Below are 24235 nucleotides of genomic sequence, written 5' to 3' on the forward strand. Positions count from 1 at the left end.
CACAGAATCTTAGCTGGTTGTGACACAGGAGAGAAGTTACAACAAGAATTTGATATATTAGTTGCTCTACATTTTATAAACTTAATTTAAAATCACTTGATTGTAGCATATTCAATTTGAATTTTCTAAAAATACATACAGCCACAATCCTAAGGTGTCCGGAAAAATCTTCAAATCAAAATTGGTTTGTAAATCTTTCATGGTATCAGAGCCTTCACAAGGCTAACACTTTTTTCTCGATTTTTTTATTCTCCTATCCATTAACAACAATTTCGTCTTGCAAATCTTTCTAAATGGCTCGAACATCTACCACAAACTCATTCAACATTCCAAATATCTCCCAATTGGTTTCGGTCTGGCTTGATCATTCCAATTATCTTGTTTGGCTATCTCAATTCTTGCTCGTTCTTCGAAGTCATGAACTCTTGGGCATTGTTGATGGGTCTGAACCATGCCCTTTGAAGCACTTAGGTGGTCATGATGGCAAAGAGAGTACAAATATCAACCCTTTGAAGTACTTATTTGGTTTAATACCACACTCTCTTGAAGTGTTCTATCCACGATATATGAAATGAACACCTCACAACAGCTCGTCATCCCTTGCATGTCGCCTTGTAGTCATGTTCTCACATAAACCAATTGGAAAGACAACTATAAAATGTTAAACAAGGGGTGCACATTGGATATTTTTTGTCCATCAATTTGCCTCTCATAATGATTGTAATTCTATATGTACTAGGAGTGCACATTGCATGGATCACGTCAAATAGAGAATCGAATCGAACGAAGGCATTTTGGATTGGTTCGATTCGATTCTCAGTTTAGGGGAATCATAGAACCGAATCAATCTCATTAAATAATAAATAATATATATATATATATATGGGTCTCGTTCAATGGCCAACAGTTTGGCAAACACTTTTTCAAAACATGGGTTAGAGGTCTTGGAATGGGCTGATTTTTGGTGAGGATGATCTCTACGGTGAGGAGATCATCATCACCAAAAATCAGCCAATTCCAAAACTTCTAATCCCATCAAAAATGGTTTACAAAAAACGGACGGTTCATGATTTTTCAACTTGTAAACTGGGGCTAGAAGTTTTGGAATGATTTGATTTTTGGTGAAGATGATCTCCTCACCGTAGAGATCATCCTCACCAAAAATCAGCCCATTCCAAGACCTCTAACCCATGTTTTAAAAAATGTGTTTGCCAAACTGTTGGCCATTGAACGCTACCCTATATATATTTATATATAGGGAGCGGTTCAGCAACCCCTTATGGTGCCACGCATTTTTTGTGAATTACTTTTGATGGGGTTACAAGTTTTGGAATAGGCTGATTTTTTGTGAGGATGATCTCTACACCGTAGAGATCATTCTCACAAAAAATCAGCTCATTTTGAAACTTCTAACCCAAGTTTACAAGTTGAAGAATCGTGGACCATCCAATTTTTGTAAATCACTTTTGACGGGGTTAGAAGTTTTGGAATAGGTTGATTTTTGATGAGGATGATCTCCTCATCATAGAGATCATCCTCACAAAAAATCAGCTCACTCCAAAGCTTGTAACCCATGTTTTGAAAAATGTGTGGCACCATAATGGGGCTGCTGAACCGCTCCCATATATATATATATGGGTCGGGTTATTACGACCCCCTTTGCTACACACCATTTTGTCTTATATGGGCAAAAATGTTTGGAATGGGCTGATTTTTTGTGAGGATGATCTCTATGGTGAAGAGATCATCCTTGCCAAAAATCAACTCATTTTGAGACTTCTAGCCCCATGTTTACAAATTCAAAAATTTTAGACCGTCCAATTTTTGTAAATCAATTTTGATGGGGTTAGAAGTTTTGGAATGGGATGATTTTTTGCCAGGATGATCCCCTCATCACAAAGATCATCCTCACAAAAAATCAGCCCATTCCAAACATTTTTGCCCATATAAGACAAAATGGTGTGTCGCAAAGGGGGTCGTAATAACGCCATCTTCTACATATATATATATATATATATATATATATATATATATATATATATATATGGGTCCCGTTCAGCACCCTAAGTTTTACCACACATTTTAACAAACGCGTTTTGTCCTACATGGGTTAGAAGTTTCGGAATGGGCTGATTTTTGGTGAGGATGATCTCTATGGTGAGGAGATCATCCTCACCAAAAATCAGCTCATTCCAAAACTTCTAACCCCATCAAAAATGATTTACAAAAAATGGACGGTCCACGATTTTTCAACTTGTAAACATGGGGCTAAACATTTCGGAATGGGCTGATTTTTGGGGAGGATGATCTTCTAATCATAGAGATCATCCTCACCAAAAATCAGCCCATTCCAAAACTTATAACCCATGTAAAACAAAAAACGTTTGTTAAAGTGTGTGGTAAAACTTAGGGTGCTGAACATTTCCCTATATATATATATATATATATATATATATATGGGTCCCGTTCGCCACCCTTAGTTTTACCACACACTTTAACAAACGCGTTTTGTCTTACATGGGTTAGAAGTTTCGGAATGAGCTGATTTTTGGTGAGGATGATCTCTATGGTGAGGAGATCATCCTCACCAAAAATCAGCTCATTCCAAAACTTCTAACCCCATCAAAATTGATTTACAAAAAATGGACGGTCCATGATTTTTCAACGTGTAAACATGGGGCTAAACATTTCGGAATGGGCTGATTTTTGGGGAGGATGATCTTCTAATCATAGAGATCATCCTCACCAAAAATCAGCTCATTCCAAAACTTCTAACCCATGTAGGACAAAAAACGTTTGTTAAAGTGTGTGGTAAAACTTAGGGTGCTGAACATTTCCCATATATATATATATATGGGAAATGTTCAGCACCCTAAGTTTTACCACACACTTTAACAAACGTTTTTTGTCCTACATGGGTTAGAAGTTTTGGAATGAGCTGATTTTTGGTGAGGATGATCTCTATGATTAGAAGATCATCCTCCCCAAAAATCAGCCCATTCCGAAATGTTTAGCCCCATGTTTACACGTTGAAAAATCGTGGACCGTCCATTTTTTGTAAATCAATTTTGATGGGGTTAGAAGTTTTGGAATGAGCTGATTTTTGGTGAGGATGATCTCCTCACCATAGAGATCATCCTCACCAAAAATCAGCTCATTCCGAAACTTCTAACCCATGTAAGACAAAACGCGTTTGTTAAAGTGTGTGGTAAAACTAAGGGTGGCGAACGGGACCCTATATATATATATATATATTTATTTTTTTTTTCATTCTCTTTCATCTTTCTGTTATTTCCCAACCTGCAAAAGGCAACAAAACCCTTTAGTGAAATAATGAAACCCTAGAGATTTGATCTTTATCGAAAAATCCAAAAGAGTGCTGATTTTGTAGCTCAAGAAAAACTCGCCAACATGGCATGGGCAAAGAATTGTAGATTATGTCCCTTGGGATGCACAACTGACCTGCCATCTGCAGTTGTGTAATCTACGGTTCTTGCGCATGACACCTCAGTGAGTTTTTGAGTCACGTTGTCAGGTTGAGTTACAAAACCATTAGTCAATCAGAAAAAGGTTCTCTCTTTGTAACTCAAAGATCCACTAGTTATCTTCCATGGCTACGAATCCACCTGTTATATTTCAACCTAAATATAACCCTTTAATGAAAAAATCTGGGTTTTAAAACCATGATTTGCAAAAGCAAATCAGTTCATTTAAAGTCCAAATGTACCCACAATGCCCTCTCTACTCGATGCAATCCCTACAAAATGTTTGTCCACGGACCACTGCACCTCAAATCCTTGGTTCAGAACTTTCACCCATTTTCAAAACATTAAAGGCATTTAATGTCTGTTTGGGTTGGTTCGATTATAGGATGTAGTTGGTTGGGTTTCAAATTTGTAGAATCGATCAAGTTTGATGTAATTTCTATTCTACCCCCAATCCGAACCAAACCGACCCATGTGCAGCCCTAATATTCACTTTGACTCATTTTTTTGTGAAGGATACTAATACGGGCCAGACGATTTAAAGAGGGCAGAGTGAGAACAATCATTCTATATATTTTTTTTTTACCCATCAACACTCGTTTCCTTTACTAAGAGCACCACAATTTATATGTTGCAAAGAATTAGCACACATCTTCGGGTGCTCTTATTAAAAGTTAGTGTGGCATTAGAAGCTCTATTCTTAAGTTACTCTTTTCGATTTCTTAATGAGTATGACTAGCCTTACTATCTTGCATGGGAAGATTTCAACTCTTACTAAGGGTAGTTGAGCGCACCTTCGAAGATAAATATTTCAAAAAAAAAAAAATGTTATTTTTCACGGTTGAATTTTATTTTAATTTGAGAGTTTTGGGGAAGTTTTAGTAATTATTCATTTTCAAAACCTTGGATCAAGTCCATTTTTTATTTTTTTTGGATGTGATATTTTCATGAAATCTAGAGGGTTGTGGTGTTGGCTTGCCGATGTAGTAATCCATTTGAGCTCAAGGAATATTAGTAAGAGTTAAAATTTTACTAAGATAGTAAGGAAAGTGTTTTTCTTTTTTAATTGCTTATGAGAACTTTTATTAACTCACCAATTTTTTATTTATAACACAAAATTATATGTAAACAACCAATTAATTTCAAAAGTAGTGTATTGTTAGTAAAATTTGGTGTGTGCCATTAATTAGAATCTCTAGTTGATTTCCTTTTGGTTTAAATCTTTGTTTGTAGTATTTGTATCTTTTATTTTTCTTGATGGATATGTTCGGTGTATGTTGTGAGTGATTTAGACATGCCCCAACACTTTTTATGAATATTAGAGATAGTACCTTGTTTTTTCAAACTACTGACATGCCCCCCTTACCTAGGTCTTCTTCTCTTAGATGAACATAAATGACGTCAATACCCTTATCTTCAACCTTTGGTTGAAAATCCCTCGATATTTTTTCCCAAAACCAGTCATCTATTATTAAATTTTTTTTACCGTAGTTTTCTATCTTCTTTGACCTTCATACCTCAAGACCAAGATAAAATTTCAGAGAAGAGGAATAATGGATTTTTTAGTAGAAAAATCAATTGTTTCTATAAGATATTGACAATGAGCTCGAATAACTTAAATATAGCTTACCCTAGAAGTTAACAGCTTAAAGATGATAGATTTTTAGGTAAATATGACTTTAATTTTAAGATTTTATCTCCTTCATTCTTCAAATATCAAGAACAAAATAAGATTTTTGGAGAGGTAGAAAAGTACGGATTTTTGTTAGAAAAATTGAGAGTTTTCTATAATACATTGAAGACAAGATTGGATAGGAAAAAAAATTACCCTAGAATTTAACAGCCAGGGGTTTGAGCTACAGATTGAAGACCAAGGCATTTAGGTTATTTCATGTTTGTCTCTCATACAAATATTATGTGAAGGGGGTATGTCATTTGTTTGAAAACATGGGGTATCTAATGATTAACTATGAAAAATTATCAAATATAATTATTTGATTGAAGTCATCACCAATCAAGTTAATTTTTATGCGTGGATGATAAGTCTGCCAAAATATAAATCTATATGATTGACATGCCTAAAAATCATTCCACAAGATATTACATATTATGATTTTTATATTTAAGAATACGGTATAATCTCTGCTCATTTTACATTTTTTTTTTTTACTAATGCAAAAAAGCTCACATCAAACTCAAACTCTTGAAAGAAATATTTCCAAGCGAACGGCTCAAGTCCATATAGTCGAGCCTCATTATTATAATAAAAATCACAACATGCATGTTTTTCTACATATAAATTATCATGACAATAAGCTATAGAAACGAAACAATTACGTATATCCCTTGACCCATTTATTTAATTAAGACAAATTATTATAAATAAAGCCAGCCGATTCTATTTCTGAAGGAATTTCTTAAACCATAGGGAGGAATGCTTGGGGTAACGCTTCAATCCATTTTTGAAATCTATGTAATTGATACCAAATCGAACTGTGTAACCATCTGCCCATTCGAAGTTGTCCAACAGAGACCATGCAAAATATCCCCTTAAATCTACACCTTTCCTGTAAAATTCCGAAAATTTACATATATTTTTACTATAATAATTGATTTTATCACTTTATATACATAAGCGGAGAGAGGGATTGAGTTGCATCAACAAAAGAACCACCTATGTATATGGGGTGCACCTCCACGTGGCATGCTAAAGTGTCCAGATATTATATACCCAAGTGAAGGATTGAAACCCTCCTCCCACAACTCAATACATGCCACAACAGTATTTGCTAAAGGGTAAACTCAATGCCAAGGTGAGTTGAATTTTGCTAAATTTGACGAATCTTGATGTCTCATTTACCCCTTTTTCATGTAATGACTAAAACCACAAGCCAAGGAATTAATGCCTAAAATATGTCATTTTTAAAATTTCCTTGAATTGTGGTTTATGTGGCATGTATATATTGAGGTATAGGAGGAGGGTTTTCGATCTCCACCCTAGGTGAAAACAATCTGGACTCCATGCAAAAATATAATCGGGTGCCTCATCAATCTAAGCTAATAATTCAAAGAACTCTAAAAAAAAAAAAAATCTGGTTTTTTAATCGAAAAAGAAATAAATCAAAATATTTTAAATTTGGGAGGTACTATTATGAATCCTTTTAAAAGTTCAACACTTACTTGATAGCTTTATTAACAAACAAAAGATGGCGATGGTGGAAGTCTATCCTCATTTTGTCCTCCAAAGCTTCCTCTAGAGACAATGTACTATTATTGAACTCAGATACACCTGCAAAAGAATTCAATATATATATTTTTTCGGATTAAAACACCAAATATCACTTTTTAAATGATGTCTATAAGAAAAAGGGAAGTCTATAGGAGTGATGTTTATTCTTCAGATGAAAAAAATGCATGTAAAAGGCGATTTTTAGACACCGATTTTTCCAAAACCGACATTAAAAGATTCAACATAAATCGATGTCTAAAATCTTGCATTTTTTTGCGTGATCCCTCCACTTGCAAAAAATGCATTTTAAATTTAAAAATTGACATTTATTTGAAAGAAATTGATGTCTAAAGTCTTTTTTCGAATAGTAAAAGAGACAATTTTTTACCATTTTCGGTAATGTAAATGGTTGGATTGTTATATTTTTTCTTGATGTAAAGGAGGAGGTCTCGGATCCCTTTTGGATACACATAGAGCCAGTCCGAAGCAGCCTGCAAAATCGTTTAGTACTATATTTTAGAAGAAGAAATATATATGGTTATGGCCGGGTGTCGATAAAAATTTCATTTATATATTGTTATCTATATAAATCCGATCCAGGTTTAATAGAGACCCTGTCTGGCCTGGTCATAAAAATTCAAATTCAGAATCCAAGGCACATATTATTTAAGATGATTTGGATTCAAGTCTAAGTCAAATTGAGTCTTAGTGGAGACCAAGTCAATGAGTATTTTTATCATTGATTGGTTCATGAAGTCCAACTCATGATCATTTAGCACTTAAAAAGGTCATTGTATGTGTGATCAATATAAGATCATGTTTACCAAAAATTAGTCCATTAAGAGATGAGTCGTGCTGGAGTGACCTTAAGATTGTAGCTCATATCGCACATCCTGACGTGAAAGTGTGTGGGAACCATAGATACTTTTTGACTTGAAGACAAAAGATGTGGCTCTAGAGAGAATTGAATGCGAACGAGATTCGTTTCTAGCTCATCACAACTCTTTCAGGAAAAAAAAAAAAAAAAAGATGATCTAACCTTGGATTCATTTATGTATAAATCCAAAGAAAGGATGTAACACTAACACGAATGGATTATCGTCTATTTTTCGACTTCGTCTACTTATTAAGATTCTTTTATTAGTTTTGTATTTTTATTTATTTATTTTAGTTCATTAATTCTCACCTTCACACCAATTGGGATACCATTCCTCACCCCTGCCAGAACAAAATACAATTGTTTTATTAGTTTCTTTTACATACTAAAACATATAACTAACATTCTATTAATGACAATATAACTTAAGTACTTGCATGTATATTGCAAACTCAACACTTATATATGAATCAAGTTGAGTGGGTCCAAATATATTTAATTTTTAAATATAAAGACATATTTTTAATATTTATTATCAATAATATCTCATTGATAAATTACTAACAATCTCGCCGTTAAAAAATATCAAGGGTATTTGACTTTAACATTACCTGCGATCTCGCTTGTAATTTATTAGTGAGATCGCTGATTATAAAAGTGCGACAATCTCACTAGAAAACATGGTTTTGGAAATTAAAATGAACAATGTACTGGAATCAGAATTTCGTCTTAAGAAATGCACGTTTACGGAAATTTCTCCCCGTAAAATTGGTGTGTTATAATAAAAGTTGGTGTGGCAGTATAAATTCTATCATATAATAAATTAGATTTGTACTTACTAGTGAGATTAGCATGGTAATCTGTGAGAAAGCTTGCTTCACTATTATTAATAAAGGGAACACTACTTGCATAAATTGCAGTGTAGTAATTCAATCCAAGAAAATCGATCGATCCTTTTAGCACTCTTGATTGCTCTGTCGAAAATTTTGGTAGTCGACTCCCAACAAGCAATTGCATACTTTTTGGATAGACACCTTTGGTCACAGGATCCATGAACCTTCAAAAATAACAAGAGAGCCTTAAATCACCTTCTTTGGACTTAATTGGAGATTTTATTTAAGTTTACAAAAAATTAATGGTTGTCATTGTAAAAAAAAGAAAATGGATTGAATTTTTTTTTTCTTTCTTATCGTGGTTATCCCGGTACTTCGGGTGAGACTAGCCCCACAATTACATGCACCAGCCCCTCGGAAAGTCCTACTTGCAACTGGCTGAGTTGAGGGTCAACCTGACCTTGAAGGGTGGCCCCAAAATATTCATTGCTTCATGGGGTTTTGAACTCTTAACCTACTCTTCTTGAGGAGCATATCAAGATAAGTTCTTATTATATGAGTAGAAATAATTGAACAAACATTATGATCTTAAAGAAAATGTTAAGTGACAAAGATCTCATGTCTTGATCCACCAATTTGAAATTATTCCACTTCAATAAATAAATAAAAAATGATACTTACATGTCCTAGTTATTGCCTAGTAACCCTAGCCCTCTTTTTCCTTTTTCATAAAATCCTTAGAAACTCTTTTTTTAGTGTTTCTTCTTCTTCAAACATGATCTACTATACATTTCTCTTTCTTTTTCTCTCTATTAGAAATCCTTGTCTTCTTTGATTTAGGAAATATGATACATCCTAGAGATATATATTTTAGAGAGATGCTATTACCACATCAACTTTTGCTAAACCACACCAATTCCCATGTAAATCACCAAGAATTGCACACAGTTGAGTGTGGCAATAGTAGCTCTCATATTTTTTGCCCAACTATTAAATTCGTATTTCAATGTTGGGATTTCTTATTTTTTATTATTAAATATTAATCATTAATGTTTTTCATTATTCTAGGGACTGTGAGTTGTGACCCTTCAAGTGTTTTGGTGTGTGATAGTGAATAGTTCATGTGGCAATGGAGGTTACTCACCATCCGAATTGGAAGTCAAGTACTCGCTGAGCTGCATCATCGTCAGCATTGGCACTGGAGTAAGGAATAACCCAACTAGACACCAATGTAATTCCAATCTTCCCCCCTTGAGACTCCTGCACATATTATAGGGATAAGAAATATGACACAACACTCACTTAATTATATTGACATTAGGTACCTCGAACGAAGTTAAATAACATCTCCTGTTGACGATTTTTTTTCTTTTTTGATAATTGGGTATCCCCATAGCCCGGTCCATAGACCGGGCTTGTATCTTTGCCCAGTCCATAGACCATGGTCTTGTCCAAGGACTAGTCTCGGGGCACATGCAATGCCTACACATCATATGTTCCAGGTAAGTGAGGATGCGCCCTCACGAGTGGCCCTTGGGAAATTAATGCTCATATTGGGTATCAAACTTATGACTTACGGGCATTAACCTCTTATTAGTCCAAAATTGCCCTTGAGCCAACTTCTTCGGGACAACCCACACATTGTGATCGAACTCAGAAGAAGACAATTTGAAACCTTTTTTGTCATAAGGAGACATCGATCAAGAATTATCAATCGGATCCAGAAGATATGTTTCTCAATTCAGTAAAGTCGGGATGGAATTGTGTAACTCAAATGAAACCTTTGCCAGGGGGGGGGGGAACAGCCAAATTTCCACTCTGATCTAACACTTCTGAGTGCATGACATGGGATAGGGTGACTGGCGATAGCCTAACCCCGGCTCCACCCTGTGGTGTGCTATGTTTAGGGGAAAAGTACTAAAACGGTGAAGTAAAAGTGAAAATTTATCAAAACTGCATGAAAGTAGTATATTAAAATTTTTTGGAATTAAAATATTTGTGTTAAAGTGAACAAAAAAAATTTCTATTCTACAAAACAATAAATACTTTCCCGGTTTAATTTCAGTAAAACAGTTTTAAATATTTTATGTTTTATAAAATAGTGAATTTTTTCCACACTAAAACAAAAATATTTTAATTTTGAAAATGATAAATTATCGATTTCGAAATTAAAATGCATAGTGTGCCATTTTGAAAAAATGTCAATTTTCAGTACATGTTTTTTTGGTAAATCACCCTTTGGTATTTTAGCCATCTAATAGTCCCTAAGTATTTTAATCATAATGATATTGTATACATCAAACACACATCTTGTCATCCAATCAATAACACTCTGAAATATCTCAACCATTTAAATGATCCGACGTTCACCTGGTATTTCTCCTTATAAACTTTTACGGCAGCTGCATGAGCCAAAAGTAGGTGGTGGGCCACCAAATACGGCTCCCTCCCTGAATCACCAGCGCTACAATTTCCAACAGATTTAGAGCATCGCCCGGGCGCATGGTAGCCCAAGGTGTATCCTCCGTAGCAGAAGGTTAATGGCTCATTTAAGGTGATCCAATGTTTCACTCGATCACCAAATTTCTTGTAACACAGCTCCGCGTAGTCCTTGAAATCATCCCTGCATATCAAACCAGATAGATCAATTTTTATTTATTTATTTTTTTCAAGTGTGAATAAAGAGAGAAAAAAGAAAGAAAGAAAAGAGATCAAGTAATGTGCATTGCTGTTTGAAAATGCCCTTATTGTTACATAGATGACATTCTATCATAAATACATTATTATTAGAAATGAACTGTTTGGAAATTATGCAGTCAGATTTTGACCATTTTTAAATGGGTAAGAGGGTAACCCCACCTCAAGTTTTCAAAACCCCACAAGGTTATGAATTTCTTAGGGCCACCCTCCAGGGTCATGTTGACCCTTGACTCAACCTATTGCATGTAGGACTTTTCAAGGGAGCGGTGCATATGACCGTGAGATTAAAGGGTGGGGATACTCATGATATTTATATATATATATATATATAAATAATTGGTGATATTAGGATATTTTAAAAACACCTCCGGTAAAATTGGTGGTATTAGGTTTACCCCATTGCAAAATGCAGGATTAGGCTTACCCCTTGACAGTAAGTCAACGTTGCATTTTCTTCATGATGTAACAATGATATTTTGATTTTTTTTCTTTTTTTCAAATTTCTCTTTAAATACTTAAATTACTAAATGAAAATTTTAAAACATCAAAATAAATCATCAAGAAAAAAAAAACATCATTGACTTGAGGTTAAGGGAATAAACTTAATCTTGCATTTTGTAAAAGGGTAAACCTAATATCACTAATTTTATAGGAAGTCTTTCTAAGATATCCTTTTTATTATAAATAATGATTTTCTAACTAAAAAGTCTTCGCTCAATCAATACTCAGCTGACATGCCATAGACACGAAATCATTGACCTATTTTCTTAAGAGACACAATTTTACATCTTTTATGGGAATTTGCAGTTATTTATCCTAAGGAAACAGATTTATGGTTATGTCTTCATGCCACATCAATCGAATAAGTGAATACTCAATACTCGATTGACATGTTACAGACACAGAATCATAAATATGTTTTCTCTCGATATACAAATGCACATCTTCATACACTGTCAGTCACTGTCAGTCAAATATTGACGGAGTGAAGACTTTCTAGCTGGGAAGACATTATTCTTTTATCATTGATCTAAGACAACCGTCACCAAAAACTGACGCTTTGTTATTAAATTACTTCTTTTAAAATTCAAATATAAAACCTCCTAACTTGTAGACCAATATTTGGACGTCAGAATAAACAATGAATTTGATAGATTTTTATAAGATGAATTTGATAAATATAATTTTTACTGTGTTATAATGAGAGAGTAATGCTGATGTGACCTCTGGTGGAACCTCATGTCCCTCTTCTTGATGTGAAGGTGCATGGGAATCATAGATATTTTATTTTTCATCAGGATACGAGTGAAAAGCACTTATGATTCCTACTCACTTTCACGTCAAGAAGTGCAATATTTCAGACTCTTAAATTTAATATAATTAGAGTCAGTTTGGTAAAAATCAAGAAAATTGCAAAATTATTTTTACAATGTAATTATTCAAACACTAACACTTTCCTTACTAATTTGGTAAGATTTTAAGCCTATTAAAAGTCGTTTTGCTCAAATAGAATATCACATTGACAATCCAACACCATAATCCTCTGGTTTTCATGGGAAAACTCAATTCTGAAATAGAATTCTTTTGATCTTGAACCAAGGTTTTGAAAATTGACAACTACGAACTTCCACCTATAACTCTCAAATTTAAAATTAAAATAAAACAGTGAAAATAATTTCTTTTGAATTTTTTTTTCCAAACTTCATAGAATTTTATCATCTACAACACTGAGGCATCAGATCATGGTTTTAGATGCCATAAGTTGAGTCCAAGGACCCTTAGTAAGGGTGAAATCCTAACTAACTTAGTAAGGCCAGTCGGACTCATCTAAAAAAATTGTTTAATAAATATTTTAAATTACAAATAAGCCCTTTTGATGTTTAAATTTTAAGATGGGATCCACTTTTTGATGGTTTTGATTCACTGTATCGTCGTCGTATACAGTCATCACTAGTTTATATTAAGTTACTTACACGACACGTGGACTTAAAAAACCACCATATTCGTCTTCCAGGGCTTGGGGAAGATCCCAATGAAAGAGAGTCACAAAGGGCAGAAGACCTGCGCATGATAACCAGAAGATCAGAGACATAGGCTCATGTTAGCAAAAGATGAGTGTGTGAGATTGAATGATGACCGTTGGATAGGAGCTCATTGATGAGATTGTTGTAATATTTAATGCCTTCTTCGTTTACTCCCCCACTTAGCTTTCCATCTGAGAAAATTAAAATATTCAGAAAAGATCAACTAAATATATATAGAGTCTCATGACTCGGCAAAATTCCGAGTCAACTAATCTGAGTTCTCTTCAATTGAATTGTATACCAAGTCCAATCGAAATCAAGTGGAGTCGACTCGATGAGTTTTACATCATAGATTACAATAATCATTCCATTAATATATAAATGAAATTACTAATTAAAAAAAGTGGATCAGATGAGCCCAACTTCTACTTATATATAAGAAAATATTGATGTGCAAATAGAATTTTTTATATTTAATTACTATGTTTAGTATTAATAATTCAAAGATCCAATGGTGGAGATCAATTCTTGAGTTAAAAAAGGATCAGTGTCTTACTCGGTAAGATTCTGGACCAAGAAATGGAGAATCTATGAGCATCTAAATTCATTTCCTTCATAATCCCTACGTCTTCCTGTAAAATCCCACACATTTATTAATTGAAAAACTAATTTATAAAAAATAAAATAAAAATCTCAAACTCTACATACCTTGTATCGATGATAAGAATCAACGGCTACATCTCCATTACTTCCATCCTTTATTTTACCTACCACACCATAAATTCTCTCTTTAAATTGCCTAGTTATCCATCCACATATATATATATATATATATATATATAATTTTAATTTCCCATTTTCAAATTCAAATGTCCCAAGGCTACATAAATATAAAAAATGATTGATTCAATAATTTTGGGAAAATATTAGATGTCACAGACTTGCAGTAGACAAGTTCAAACTCTCTCGAGGTTTTTCTGTGGGAATTTCACGAGAGTTTTCATCGATTTGAAGCAATAAATTTTACAATATCATAAAAATCCCCTGTGATTTTTCTTTAAAAACTTGGAAGGTTCTGCGAAAGAGTTTGGGATTGAATCGTTTGATCTTTTCTTGTATTTGATTGGTTTGAGAACCTAATTTAAGAAGTTTAACTGTTCTAATAATTTCCTCTATTTTCTTCTTATCTCATTCACCCATGTTACCATCAAGGTTATTATTATAATAAGAGCCGTGATAATCTGATGCTCTTTGCATGCTCTTTTCACAGGATCATATATCATTTGCTTTGAAATACACAAGGACAAAGATTTATGGTTCTATGGACTATCTGGTCAAAGAGCGTATAAAGACCGTCAGTTTATCACGATTTTTATAATAAACATCAAAGTACACTAAATATCACAAATTTTGACCATTTCAATGGTGTCAATATCATTTCGACAATCAAAATATCTTTGTAATATTTTCATCATTCAATTTTGTCCTCACTTTTTCCACATACGATATAATCTAAAAGAAGATTTCTCACTCTAACTACACATTACCTTTAGAAGTAGAATTCAAATAGTTTAATAAGATTATATAAATATATCACAAAGGTTAATAACCTCTACATAAACTGATTACAACATCTAGAAAAATAAACCACCTCTATTATAATTATTTTAAGTCATAGCCATCATCATCAAAGTCTTATTCCTAAAATTTAGGATCAACGGACCAAAATGAAGTAAAGGATCAAGATTCATATTAAGGGATGACAATTTTTAATTATTTGTCAGTCGCTGACTTGACCCTCTTTTTATTTTTCCTCAAAACTTGGACGACCAAACTTGACCCATAGTTATTGGGGTTGGATTTGGTTGGCTCGCAATAAATTAGAATAATTGCACGATGAACTGGCCTTTTAATTAAATGGCCTAATAATACATCTCAAACCAGACCCACAACAAGTCAGGCATTTGACATCAAGATCCGTTGAATTTTGCTAAATACAAGTAAATTCAACAGACCTTGACATCGAATTTACCCCTTTTTCACATAAATGATTCATTGAGCGCCCTAGTCAGACATAAGGGTATTCTAGAGATTTACCCAACTTGAACCCGGCCCGTTTAATAACTATATCCAAATCCAAGTCGTTTGATAAACAGGTAACACGACACAGCCTGTGTAACCTGTTTAATAAACAAGTTGGGTCATGTCGTGTCACATCGAGGTTTACACGCATAACTTGTGAACACAACACGATTACAACCCAAATACTATGATAACCTACCCCGTATCCACCAACCTAACTACCATCAATATAAATTATCACAAAACATATGTCAACTCCTACAAGGTGAAAATTATACCACAACCATTAAATGAGTCGTACACGTATCGGATTGTATGTGGATCAACTTGACAAGTACTTGATGACACAATAATTAGTTTGATTAGATTAGTTTATGTCCCCAACTCGAACACGATACTGGTTGACGCAAACAATAATAACCTCCAACAAAAACACGCTAACTTGGTGTTGCTTTCGAGTCATGTTAGAATTACCATACCTACCTGGTTGTCATCTAAGTCAAGATATATATTCAATTGTCAACAATAAGAATCTTCTTTCATCATTCACTCTATTTAGAATTATGTCTTACATGATGATAAACAGCCATGTCGTTCCTATCGTCTTCCTAAGCCAAATCCAAAATACGCAACATAGTGGAACTGATTCAATTCTGTTACTAGTGGAGCTGTTGATTCAATTCTGTTTCTAGTAGAGCCGATTCAATTCTGTTACTAATTTAGTTCCAATTTCATATGCTTAGGAATAGGAAAAAGTTGTTGGCATTTGTTAGCTATTATTTTGCATTTGTTGGTCGTAAGTTTAGGAGAAGTTGTTAAACTTTGTTTTATTTAAGTTCCAGTGAAGTGCAGTAATAAAATAATAAAATATTCATTCAACAATTGTGGTTTAATTCTCACCCAAAGAGAATAGTTTATTTTGTTGTTATCAGCCTTGATTGGGACCTTATCAGTGGTATCAGAGCTGTATTTACAATGGCATCTAACAAAGAAAGGATAGAGAGTTTAGAAGCGGGGCTTGGCGGACTACAAGATGGCATGAGCAGACTGGAACTTGGTGTTGCTGACAAGTTACACCAACTGGAAGGAACTATCAACAGATTGTCCGAAGCCTTATTCCCAAACAAAGAAGGATCCAGCAACAACAATAATAGCCGAGATAGTTACACTCGCGCCAACAAAGAGGAAACTAGAGAGGACACGGAGGGGAATCGACAAATTTTTTCATCTAAAATGGCTAAACTCGAGTTTCCAAGATATTCTGGTGACGAGTGGTTCAACCGCGTTGATCAATTCTTTGAGTTTCAAGGCACTGCTGAAACAAAAAAAGTATCTCTAGCATCATTCCATCTTGAGGGTGAAGCCAATCACTGGTGGCAGTGGCTACAACGAGCTTACAAGGAGGAAGATAGAACGGTGACATGGTCGATTTTTGAGGAAGAATTATGGGCTCGATTCGGACCTACGGAATGTGAAGATTTCGACGAGGCACTATCACGGGTTAGACAGATGGGTTCCCTGCGAGATTACCAGAAAGAATTTGAAAAATTGGGCAATTGAGTACATGGGTGGACGCAAAAGGCACTAGTGGGAACCTTCATGGGTGGTCTCAAGCCTGAGATTGCAGAAGGGATTAGGATGTTCAAACCAAAATCACTAAAAGAAGCCATTAGTCTTGCACGCATAAGAGAAGATCAACTTCTTCGACAACGGAAATTCACCAGACCACCTCAATTCAACCGACCACAACTGGACTATCCTAATCCAGCTAGATCCAATGGAGCACCTACGGTGAAACGTCTATCTTGGGAAGAAATGCAAAAAAGACGTGCTCAAGGTTTGTGTTTTAATTGCAATGATAAATTCACTACGGGCCATAAATGTCGAGGACCACAACTCTTGCTACTCGAAGGATGTTCCGGCGAAAATAGTATTACACTCGAGGAGATCACAGGTGATACAACAGAGGATACTGTACCAGACTTCCAATTCGAACCAGAAATATCACTACATGCTCTAACTGGGTGGTCAACTTCCAAAACCATGCGAGTCACAGGCAAGATAGGACACCATGAAGTTGTTGTACTCATTGATAGTGGGTCTACCCATAACTTCATAAGTGAGAAAGTTGCTAATTTGCTACATTTACCAATAATTCCCACCGAATCATTTACTGTTCGAGTGGCTAATGGAAATCGACTACAATGCAAAGGAAGATATGAACAAGTACATGTCCTTCTTCAAGGTATTCCTTTTTTCCTTACTCTATATTCCTTGCCTCTAACCGGATTGGACTTGGTATTCGGTATACAATGGCTGGAGCAATTGGGGTCAGTTGTCTGCGATTGGAAACATATGACAATGGAGTTCAAATGGGAGAATCAAGCTCGAAAATTACAAGGCACCGACACACAAACCATTCAATCTGCATCTTTGAAGGCAGTCACTAAAGAAGTAAGACAAGGAAGCTCAGCTTTTGCAATGTGCTTACAATCTTTGGCAGTGTCACAGCCCCATGTTCACACCGACATGCAACAAATATTGGAGGCCTATGCTGATATTTTCCAAGAACCGACGTAGCTACCTCCAACAAGAGAAGTCGACCACTGCATTCCCCTTAAAGAAGGCACCGAACCGATCAATGTACGACCCTACAGGTATGCCTATTTCCAAAAAGCTGAAATTGAAAAACAAGTTCTTGACATGTTAAAATTGGGGCTTATCAGACCTAGTACCAGTCCATTTTCATCTCCTGTTTTACTGGTTAAAAAAAAAGATGGTACATGGCGTTTTTGCACTGATTATAAAGCTTTAAATGCCGTTACCATTAAAGATCGATTTCCCATTCCCACAGTCGATGATATGTTAGATGAACTTCATGGGGCAACGTATTTCACAAAATTGGATCTACGGGCCGGTTACCATCAGGTTCGTGTCCATTCCCCAGATATTCCTAAAACTGCTTTTCGTACTCATAATGGTCATTATGAATATTTGGTTATGCCATTTGGCCTTTGTAATGCACCATCTACTTTCCAGGCTATTATGAATTCCATATTTCGCCCTTACCTCCGTAAATTTATCCTAGTCTTTTTTGATGACATTTTGATTTATAGCCCCAATTGGACCATGCATCTTGAACATGTTCAACGAGCTTTGGAAATTCTAAGGCATAACCAATTTTTCATTAAAGTTAGCAAATGTGCATTTGGCCAACAGGAACTAGAGTATTTGGGCCATATTGTTACTCATCAAGGAGTAAAGGTAGATCAAGCCAAAATTAAGGCAATGCTCGACTGGCCTAGACCTACTAATATTTCGGAATTACGTGGTTTCCTAGGTCTTACAGGTTATTACAGGAAGTTTGTCCGCCATTACGGCATTTTGGCTCGACCCCTCACCAACCTCTTGAAGAAAGGACATTTTGGATGGTCAGATGAGGCAGAAGTTGCTTTCCAGTCCTTAAAAAATGCCATGATATCCACTCCTATTCTTGCTATGCCTAACTTCAATGAACCCTTTGTTATTGAATCTAATGCTTCGGGTGATGGGATTGGCGCAGTTTTAACTCAACAACAAAAACCAATTGCCTTTATGAGTCGGGCATTGGGAATTTCAAAACGCTCATGGTCTACATACGCTAGGGAGATGTTAGCCATTATTGAAGCAATCCGAGTTTGGCGGCCATACTTGTTAGGCAGAAAGTTCTACATACAAACCGACCAACGTAGCCTTAAATATTTGTTAGAGCAACGTGTGGGTACACCAGAACAGCAAAAATGGGTGGCCAAGCTGCTTGGATATGACTATGAGATACACTACAAACCAGGTCGAGAAAATTTAGCAGCCGATGCCCTCTCCCGGATTCCTGGAAGCCCACTTCTTAATGCCTTGTCTGTTTTACAGGTCCAGTTATGGGATGAAATTAAAGCTACAACTGTTGGACATTCCTATATGGAGAAAATTGGCAAATTAGCTACCGAAAAACCAGGAGCTCCTTATGCATGGCGAAAGGGATTGATTCTCTACAAAAATCGGGTGGTGGTGCCTCCCAACTCCCCCATAGTTGACCAACTATTGAAAGAATTCCATGACTCGCCACTTGGAGGCCACTCCGACGTGCTGCGAACATTCAAACGACTTTCCCAACAATTTTATTGGCCCTCTATGTATCGGGTGGTGCATAATTACGTTTCATCATATGATGTTTGTCAACAAGCCAAGGCTTCAACATTAGCGCCGGCGGGTCTCCTCCAACCACTACCTGTCCCGTGCCAAGTATGGGATGATATCACCATGGATTTCATCGAAGGACTTCCCTCATCCAATGGCAAAAATACCATTTTAGTTGTTGTTGATCGACTAAGCAAGTCTGCCCATTTTCTGGCTTTGGCTCATCCGTTTACAGCAAAAACAGTGGCTGAAAAGTTTGTCGACGGTGTGGTTAAGCTTCATGGAATGCCTCGATCAATTATCAATGACCGTGATCCAGTCTTCATTAGCCATTTTTGGAAAGAATTCTTCAAGTTATCCGGAACTCAATTGAAGATGAGTTCAGCTTATCACCCTCAAACGGATGGACAATCCGAAGTCGTCAATAGGTGTGTGGAACAGTATCTACGTTGCTTGGTCCATCAGCAACCAAGAACATGGAGTTCTCTTCTTCCGTGGGCAGAATTTTGGTATAACACAACTTATCACGCCTCCACAGGGATGACCCCTTTTCAAGCATTGTATGGGCGGCTACCTCCAACTATTCCTCAATACCAAGTTGGCCAATCTCCAGTCCATGAGGTAGATCAACAACTCTTGTCACGAGATGTTTTGCTACGCCAATTAAAGGACAATTTGCATACAGCTAGTAATCGCATGAAGCAGGTGGCTGATTCCAAACGGCGTGACATCGAGTTCCAAGAAGGGGATTTAGTTTTCCTAAAACTACATCCTTACCGGCAACAAACAGTTTTTAAACGCTCATCTCATAAATTAACAAGTCGATTCTATGGCCCATATCTCGTTGAGAAACGTATTGGCAAAGTGGCGTATCAACTCAAGTTGCCGGAAGGGTCCCGTATCCATCCTGTCTTCCATGTCTCTTTACTTAAAAAGAAAGTGGGTGAGTCATGTATGACAAGTACCAATTTACCACCTATTACTGATGCAGGGCAGGTTATTATGACTCCAGAAGCTATTTTGGAAACTCGTTGGATTAAAAGAGGCTCTCGCTTTGTTGAAGAGAGTTTAGTTAAGTGGCATGGATTTCCTGTCGAAGACGCTACTTGGGAAAGCATTGTTGAGTTGCGAGAGAGATTCCAAGACATGGACCTTGAGGACAAGGTCTCGGTGAAAGAGGAGGGTATTGATAAACAGCCATGTCGTTCCTATCGTCTTCCTAAGCCAAATCCAAAATACGCAACATAGTGGAACTGATTCAATTCTGTTACTAGTGGAGCTGTTGATTCAATTCTGTTTCTAGTAGAGCCGATTCAATTCTGTTACTAATTTAGTTCCAATTTCATATGCTTAGGAATAGGAAAAAGTTGTTGGCATTTGTTAGCTATTATTTTGCATTTGTTGGTCGTAAGTTTAGGAGAAGTTGTTAAACTTTGTTTTATTTAAGTTCCAGTGAAGTGCAGTAATAAAATAATAAAATATTCATTCAACAATTGTGGTTTAATTCTCACCCAAAGAGAATAGTTTATTTTGTTGTTATCAGCCTTGATTGGGACCTTATCACATGAGGACAAGTTTCGGCATATCTTTGCTTATTATCTTATCTCATGTTCAAATTTTGTATAATACATATAATATGAAATTTCTTTTGACCTCAATTAATAAAGAAAATTTATTTATTTAATAAATTTTAAAAGAAACTAATTAAAATTATAAGTTAAACCTTCATCTTTTTTGGGTCTCTCTCTACCTTTGAGACCATTCTCCTTCCCAAAAATGGTATGATACTCTTCAACTAAAAAGCACATATTATTATAAATTAGTGAATAGAAAATATTGTAATCCAAAAAGTATTTGGCGGACCAACCAAACAATCATATGGGTATGGGATGTGGAAGGGCATCATGAAGATTATCCCCTTATTCAAAGTGAGAATCAAGTTCAAAGTGGGTCAAAGTAGTCAAGTAAGATTTTGGAAAAACACATGGTGTGGTAATCGGCCTCTAATGGAGGTATTTCCAACGTTATACTCCATATCCTTGAAGAAAGGGCAACTAATCACATCCGTTCATCGAGCTATGGCCGGAGACTGAGCATGGGACCTTAGCTTTCGAAGGGGTATTAATGAATGGGAACTTCAAGAAGTTAGCAGACTCGTAGGTGACGTTTCAAGAATCGAATTACGTACGAGAAGGGAAGATGAGAAGATATAGACGGCAAGCAAGGATGGAAGGTTTTCGATTCGTTCATTTTACCAATCCTTGAGCAATAATGGGGTTTCATCTTTTTCCCATGCTTCAATTTGGGGCCCCAAAGTGCCAAGCAAAGTTGCTTTCTTCACGTGAACGACGGTCCTAAGAAGGATTCAAATGACAGAATTGTTGATGCGGCGTGGTTGGTGTGGGGTGAGTTGCTGTGTGTTATGTATGAAAAATGGAGAATCATCGGACCATCTTCTACTCCATTGCAAGTTCTCACATGACATCTGGGCTCACTTTTTTAAGTTATTTGTGGTCTCAACATATTTACCGAGATCAGTTAAGGATATCTTCATTGGTTGGTCATCAATTGGACACGCGTTTGGTGGCACAAAGAGGATTTTGTGGAACCTTATGCCCTTCGTAATTTGTTGGGGGTGTGGATTGAAAGGAATAGACTCATTTTCGAGCGGAAGCAGAATGATCGTTTACAAACAATTATATCTATCTTGGGTCTTATTTTTTGTTGGTCCAAAGTTTTTAAGGAAATTAAGGGTTTGTTTTTTGAAGATTTTGTGTTAAGGTGGGATGGGATTTGTAGTTCTGCTCGTGAGTAGTTCTGTCTTGTAAGGTTTTTCCAGTTTTGGTCATCTCGACCGATTTGGTTTTAATTCATGAATACAATGCTATTTATAAAAAAAATAAAATAAAATAAAATAAGTATTTGGCTTATTACGATCCACGAACACAACTCGAAAATGACACAAAGTCATCTTCTCATGTTTAAGGGGGGTATTATGATCAATAAAACACAATTTTGGGTAAAAAATTGCTTTTCACCAAACACAATCATTTTTAAGATTAACTTCTTATCTTAATTAAAGAGTATTATAGTCAATCAAACACAATTTTGAATGCAGAAGCTGATTTTCATTAAACATATAAAACATCAAGATAGTAAAAAAGCGCTTCTTAAATATCGTGATTTTTATAAAAATTGATTCAGAGAGAGAGAGAGAGAGAAACCTGGATATTTATGAGTGAAAGTATCCCATATACTTGGGCCTCTGCCACCTTCATTGGCTGCACCTTCATACTGAAACATCATACACACGTACTAACATAAGAGCACCACACGTGTGTGTTTAATACCATAGATTCTAGATTCTTCCATAACAACAACAACAACTCATACCTGGTAAGAAGCAGAACCTGTCCCAAAAACAAAACCAGGTGGGAAGCTACTCCTGTTGAACGGAATGGAGTTATGATCAGCTACAACGGTTCCCGTACCAATCAACGACCCCACCAATACAAGCAACACCATCAAGAAACTGACTCGAATCCCCATAATTTTTTTCAGCTTTGAACTCTCCATGCTTAATCATCTTCTATGCTCCCACTATATATAAAGAGCCAGACACCATTCTTTTTCAATTTTAAAAAAAGAAAAAGGAAAATGACTAAAATGTCCAATTCCAATTTAATAAATTTGATCTCTTACATACGTGTAGTGCTGGGGTGACACAAATGGAGACACAAAAGTGACAAAATGATGTAGTGTCGCGCACATCATCGTAGATGCTTTTTCACGAGATACAAGTAAAAAACCATCTACGGTTATATACGCACCACCACATCATTTTTGTCACCTTTGTGTTTGTGTTTCTGTTTGTGTCATTCCAGCATTTTCCTTTACATAATAAATGCTTTTCTTTTATATGATAAATGTTAAGGCATTTAAGTCTTTAGATTTAAATATTATTTTTGTAATTAATACTTTGATAATTAATGTTAATATAATAAATGTATTTATTATGTAAAAAATCAAATTGATCTTATTTTTTTTATTAAAAAATAAAATAAATAAGGATACTATTGAAAAGTAAAAGTGTTGGAGAATACTAATGACCTCATGAGGTCATGGAAATTAGCATTCCCCACCTATTTTGTTATTTAGTGAAAAAGTAAGGACATCCTGATCTTTTACATAATAAATGATTGTTTACATGATAAATATTTTTTTTTTACATAATAAACGTTAAGGGCATTTAAGTCATTAGATTTAAATATTATATTTACAATTAATGTTATAGCAATTAATATCATATAATAAATTTATTTATTAAAGATATAGTAAATACATTTATTATGTAACAGATCAAAATACCCTTACTTTTTTCACTAAAAAACAAAATAGGCGAAAGTATTATTGGAGAATGTTAATGTCCCCATGAGATCTTGTATATTAACATTTCCCAAATCATTTGTTGCAAATAAGAAATTTTATTCTAAACATTAAATGCCATTAACATTTATGGGTCTTGTTAATGTGTGCCCTGAAGGCACATGTTAAAGTTAATAAATAAATTTTGAAAAATGGAATATGAGGTTATTTTGGTTTTTAAAAAAAGAAAATTTTAAGAGTATTTTTTGTACAAATTCCAATTTTCAAAGTGTATTTATTGTACGTGTGCCTTTAACAAAATTCAATATTTATTATGAAAGAGACAAGTTTTTATTATATAAAAAGATTAATATACCCTTATCTTTTTTACTAAATGACAAAAAGGTAAGGATATTATTAGAAGAAAAAAAAAATGTTGGAGAATGCTAATGTCCCCATGACATCTT

At 35.2% G+C, this 24235-nt stretch overlaps 1 protein-coding gene across 1 annotated transcript; it reads right to left on the reverse strand.

The window, feature by feature from the left end:
* Positions 1-5693: 5693 nt before the first annotated feature.
* LOC147383807 (beta-glucosidase 12-like) lies at positions 5694-23023 on the reverse strand. Its single transcript, XM_086425700.1, has 13 exons — positions 22797-23023; positions 22628-22697; positions 13857-13915; positions 13705-13780; positions 13262-13339; positions 13098-13185; positions 10795-11047; positions 9569-9684; positions 8431-8648; positions 7901-7932; positions 7103-7205; positions 6666-6774; positions 5694-6052 (listed from the first exon to the last, which is right to left on the reverse strand). Exons 1-13 carry the CDS (start codon positions 22977-22979, stop codon positions 5884-5886), a joined length of 1554 nt encoding a protein of 517 aa, XP_086281826.1. The 5' UTR covers positions 22980-23023; the 3' UTR covers positions 5694-5883.
* Positions 23024-24235: the final 1212 nt, after the last annotated feature.

This window comes from Akebia trifoliata, chromosome 15 (genome assembly GCF_017979445.1).
Source record: "Akebia trifoliata isolate Shusen 1 chromosome 15, ASM1797944v1, whole genome shotgun sequence".
Classification (NCBI taxonomy): Eukaryota; Viridiplantae; Streptophyta; class Magnoliopsida; order Ranunculales; family Lardizabalaceae; genus Akebia; species Akebia trifoliata.

Excerpts from the sequence above, each read along its gene's own strand:
- LOC147383807 (XM_086425700.1), bottom strand. The coding sequence starts at position 22,979 with ATGGAGAGTTCAAAGCTGAAAAAAATTATGGGGATTCGAGTCAGTTTC. Across the intron at positions 9,685-10,794 it reads TTTATAAGGAGAAATACCAG|GAGTCTCAAGGGGGGAAGAT; the intron begins GTGAACGTCGGA and ends TAATATGTGCAG. Across the intron at positions 6,775-7,102 it reads CATTTACATTACCGAAAATG|GTGTATCTGAGTTCAATAAT; the intron begins GTAAAAAATTGT and ends ATTCTTTTGCAG.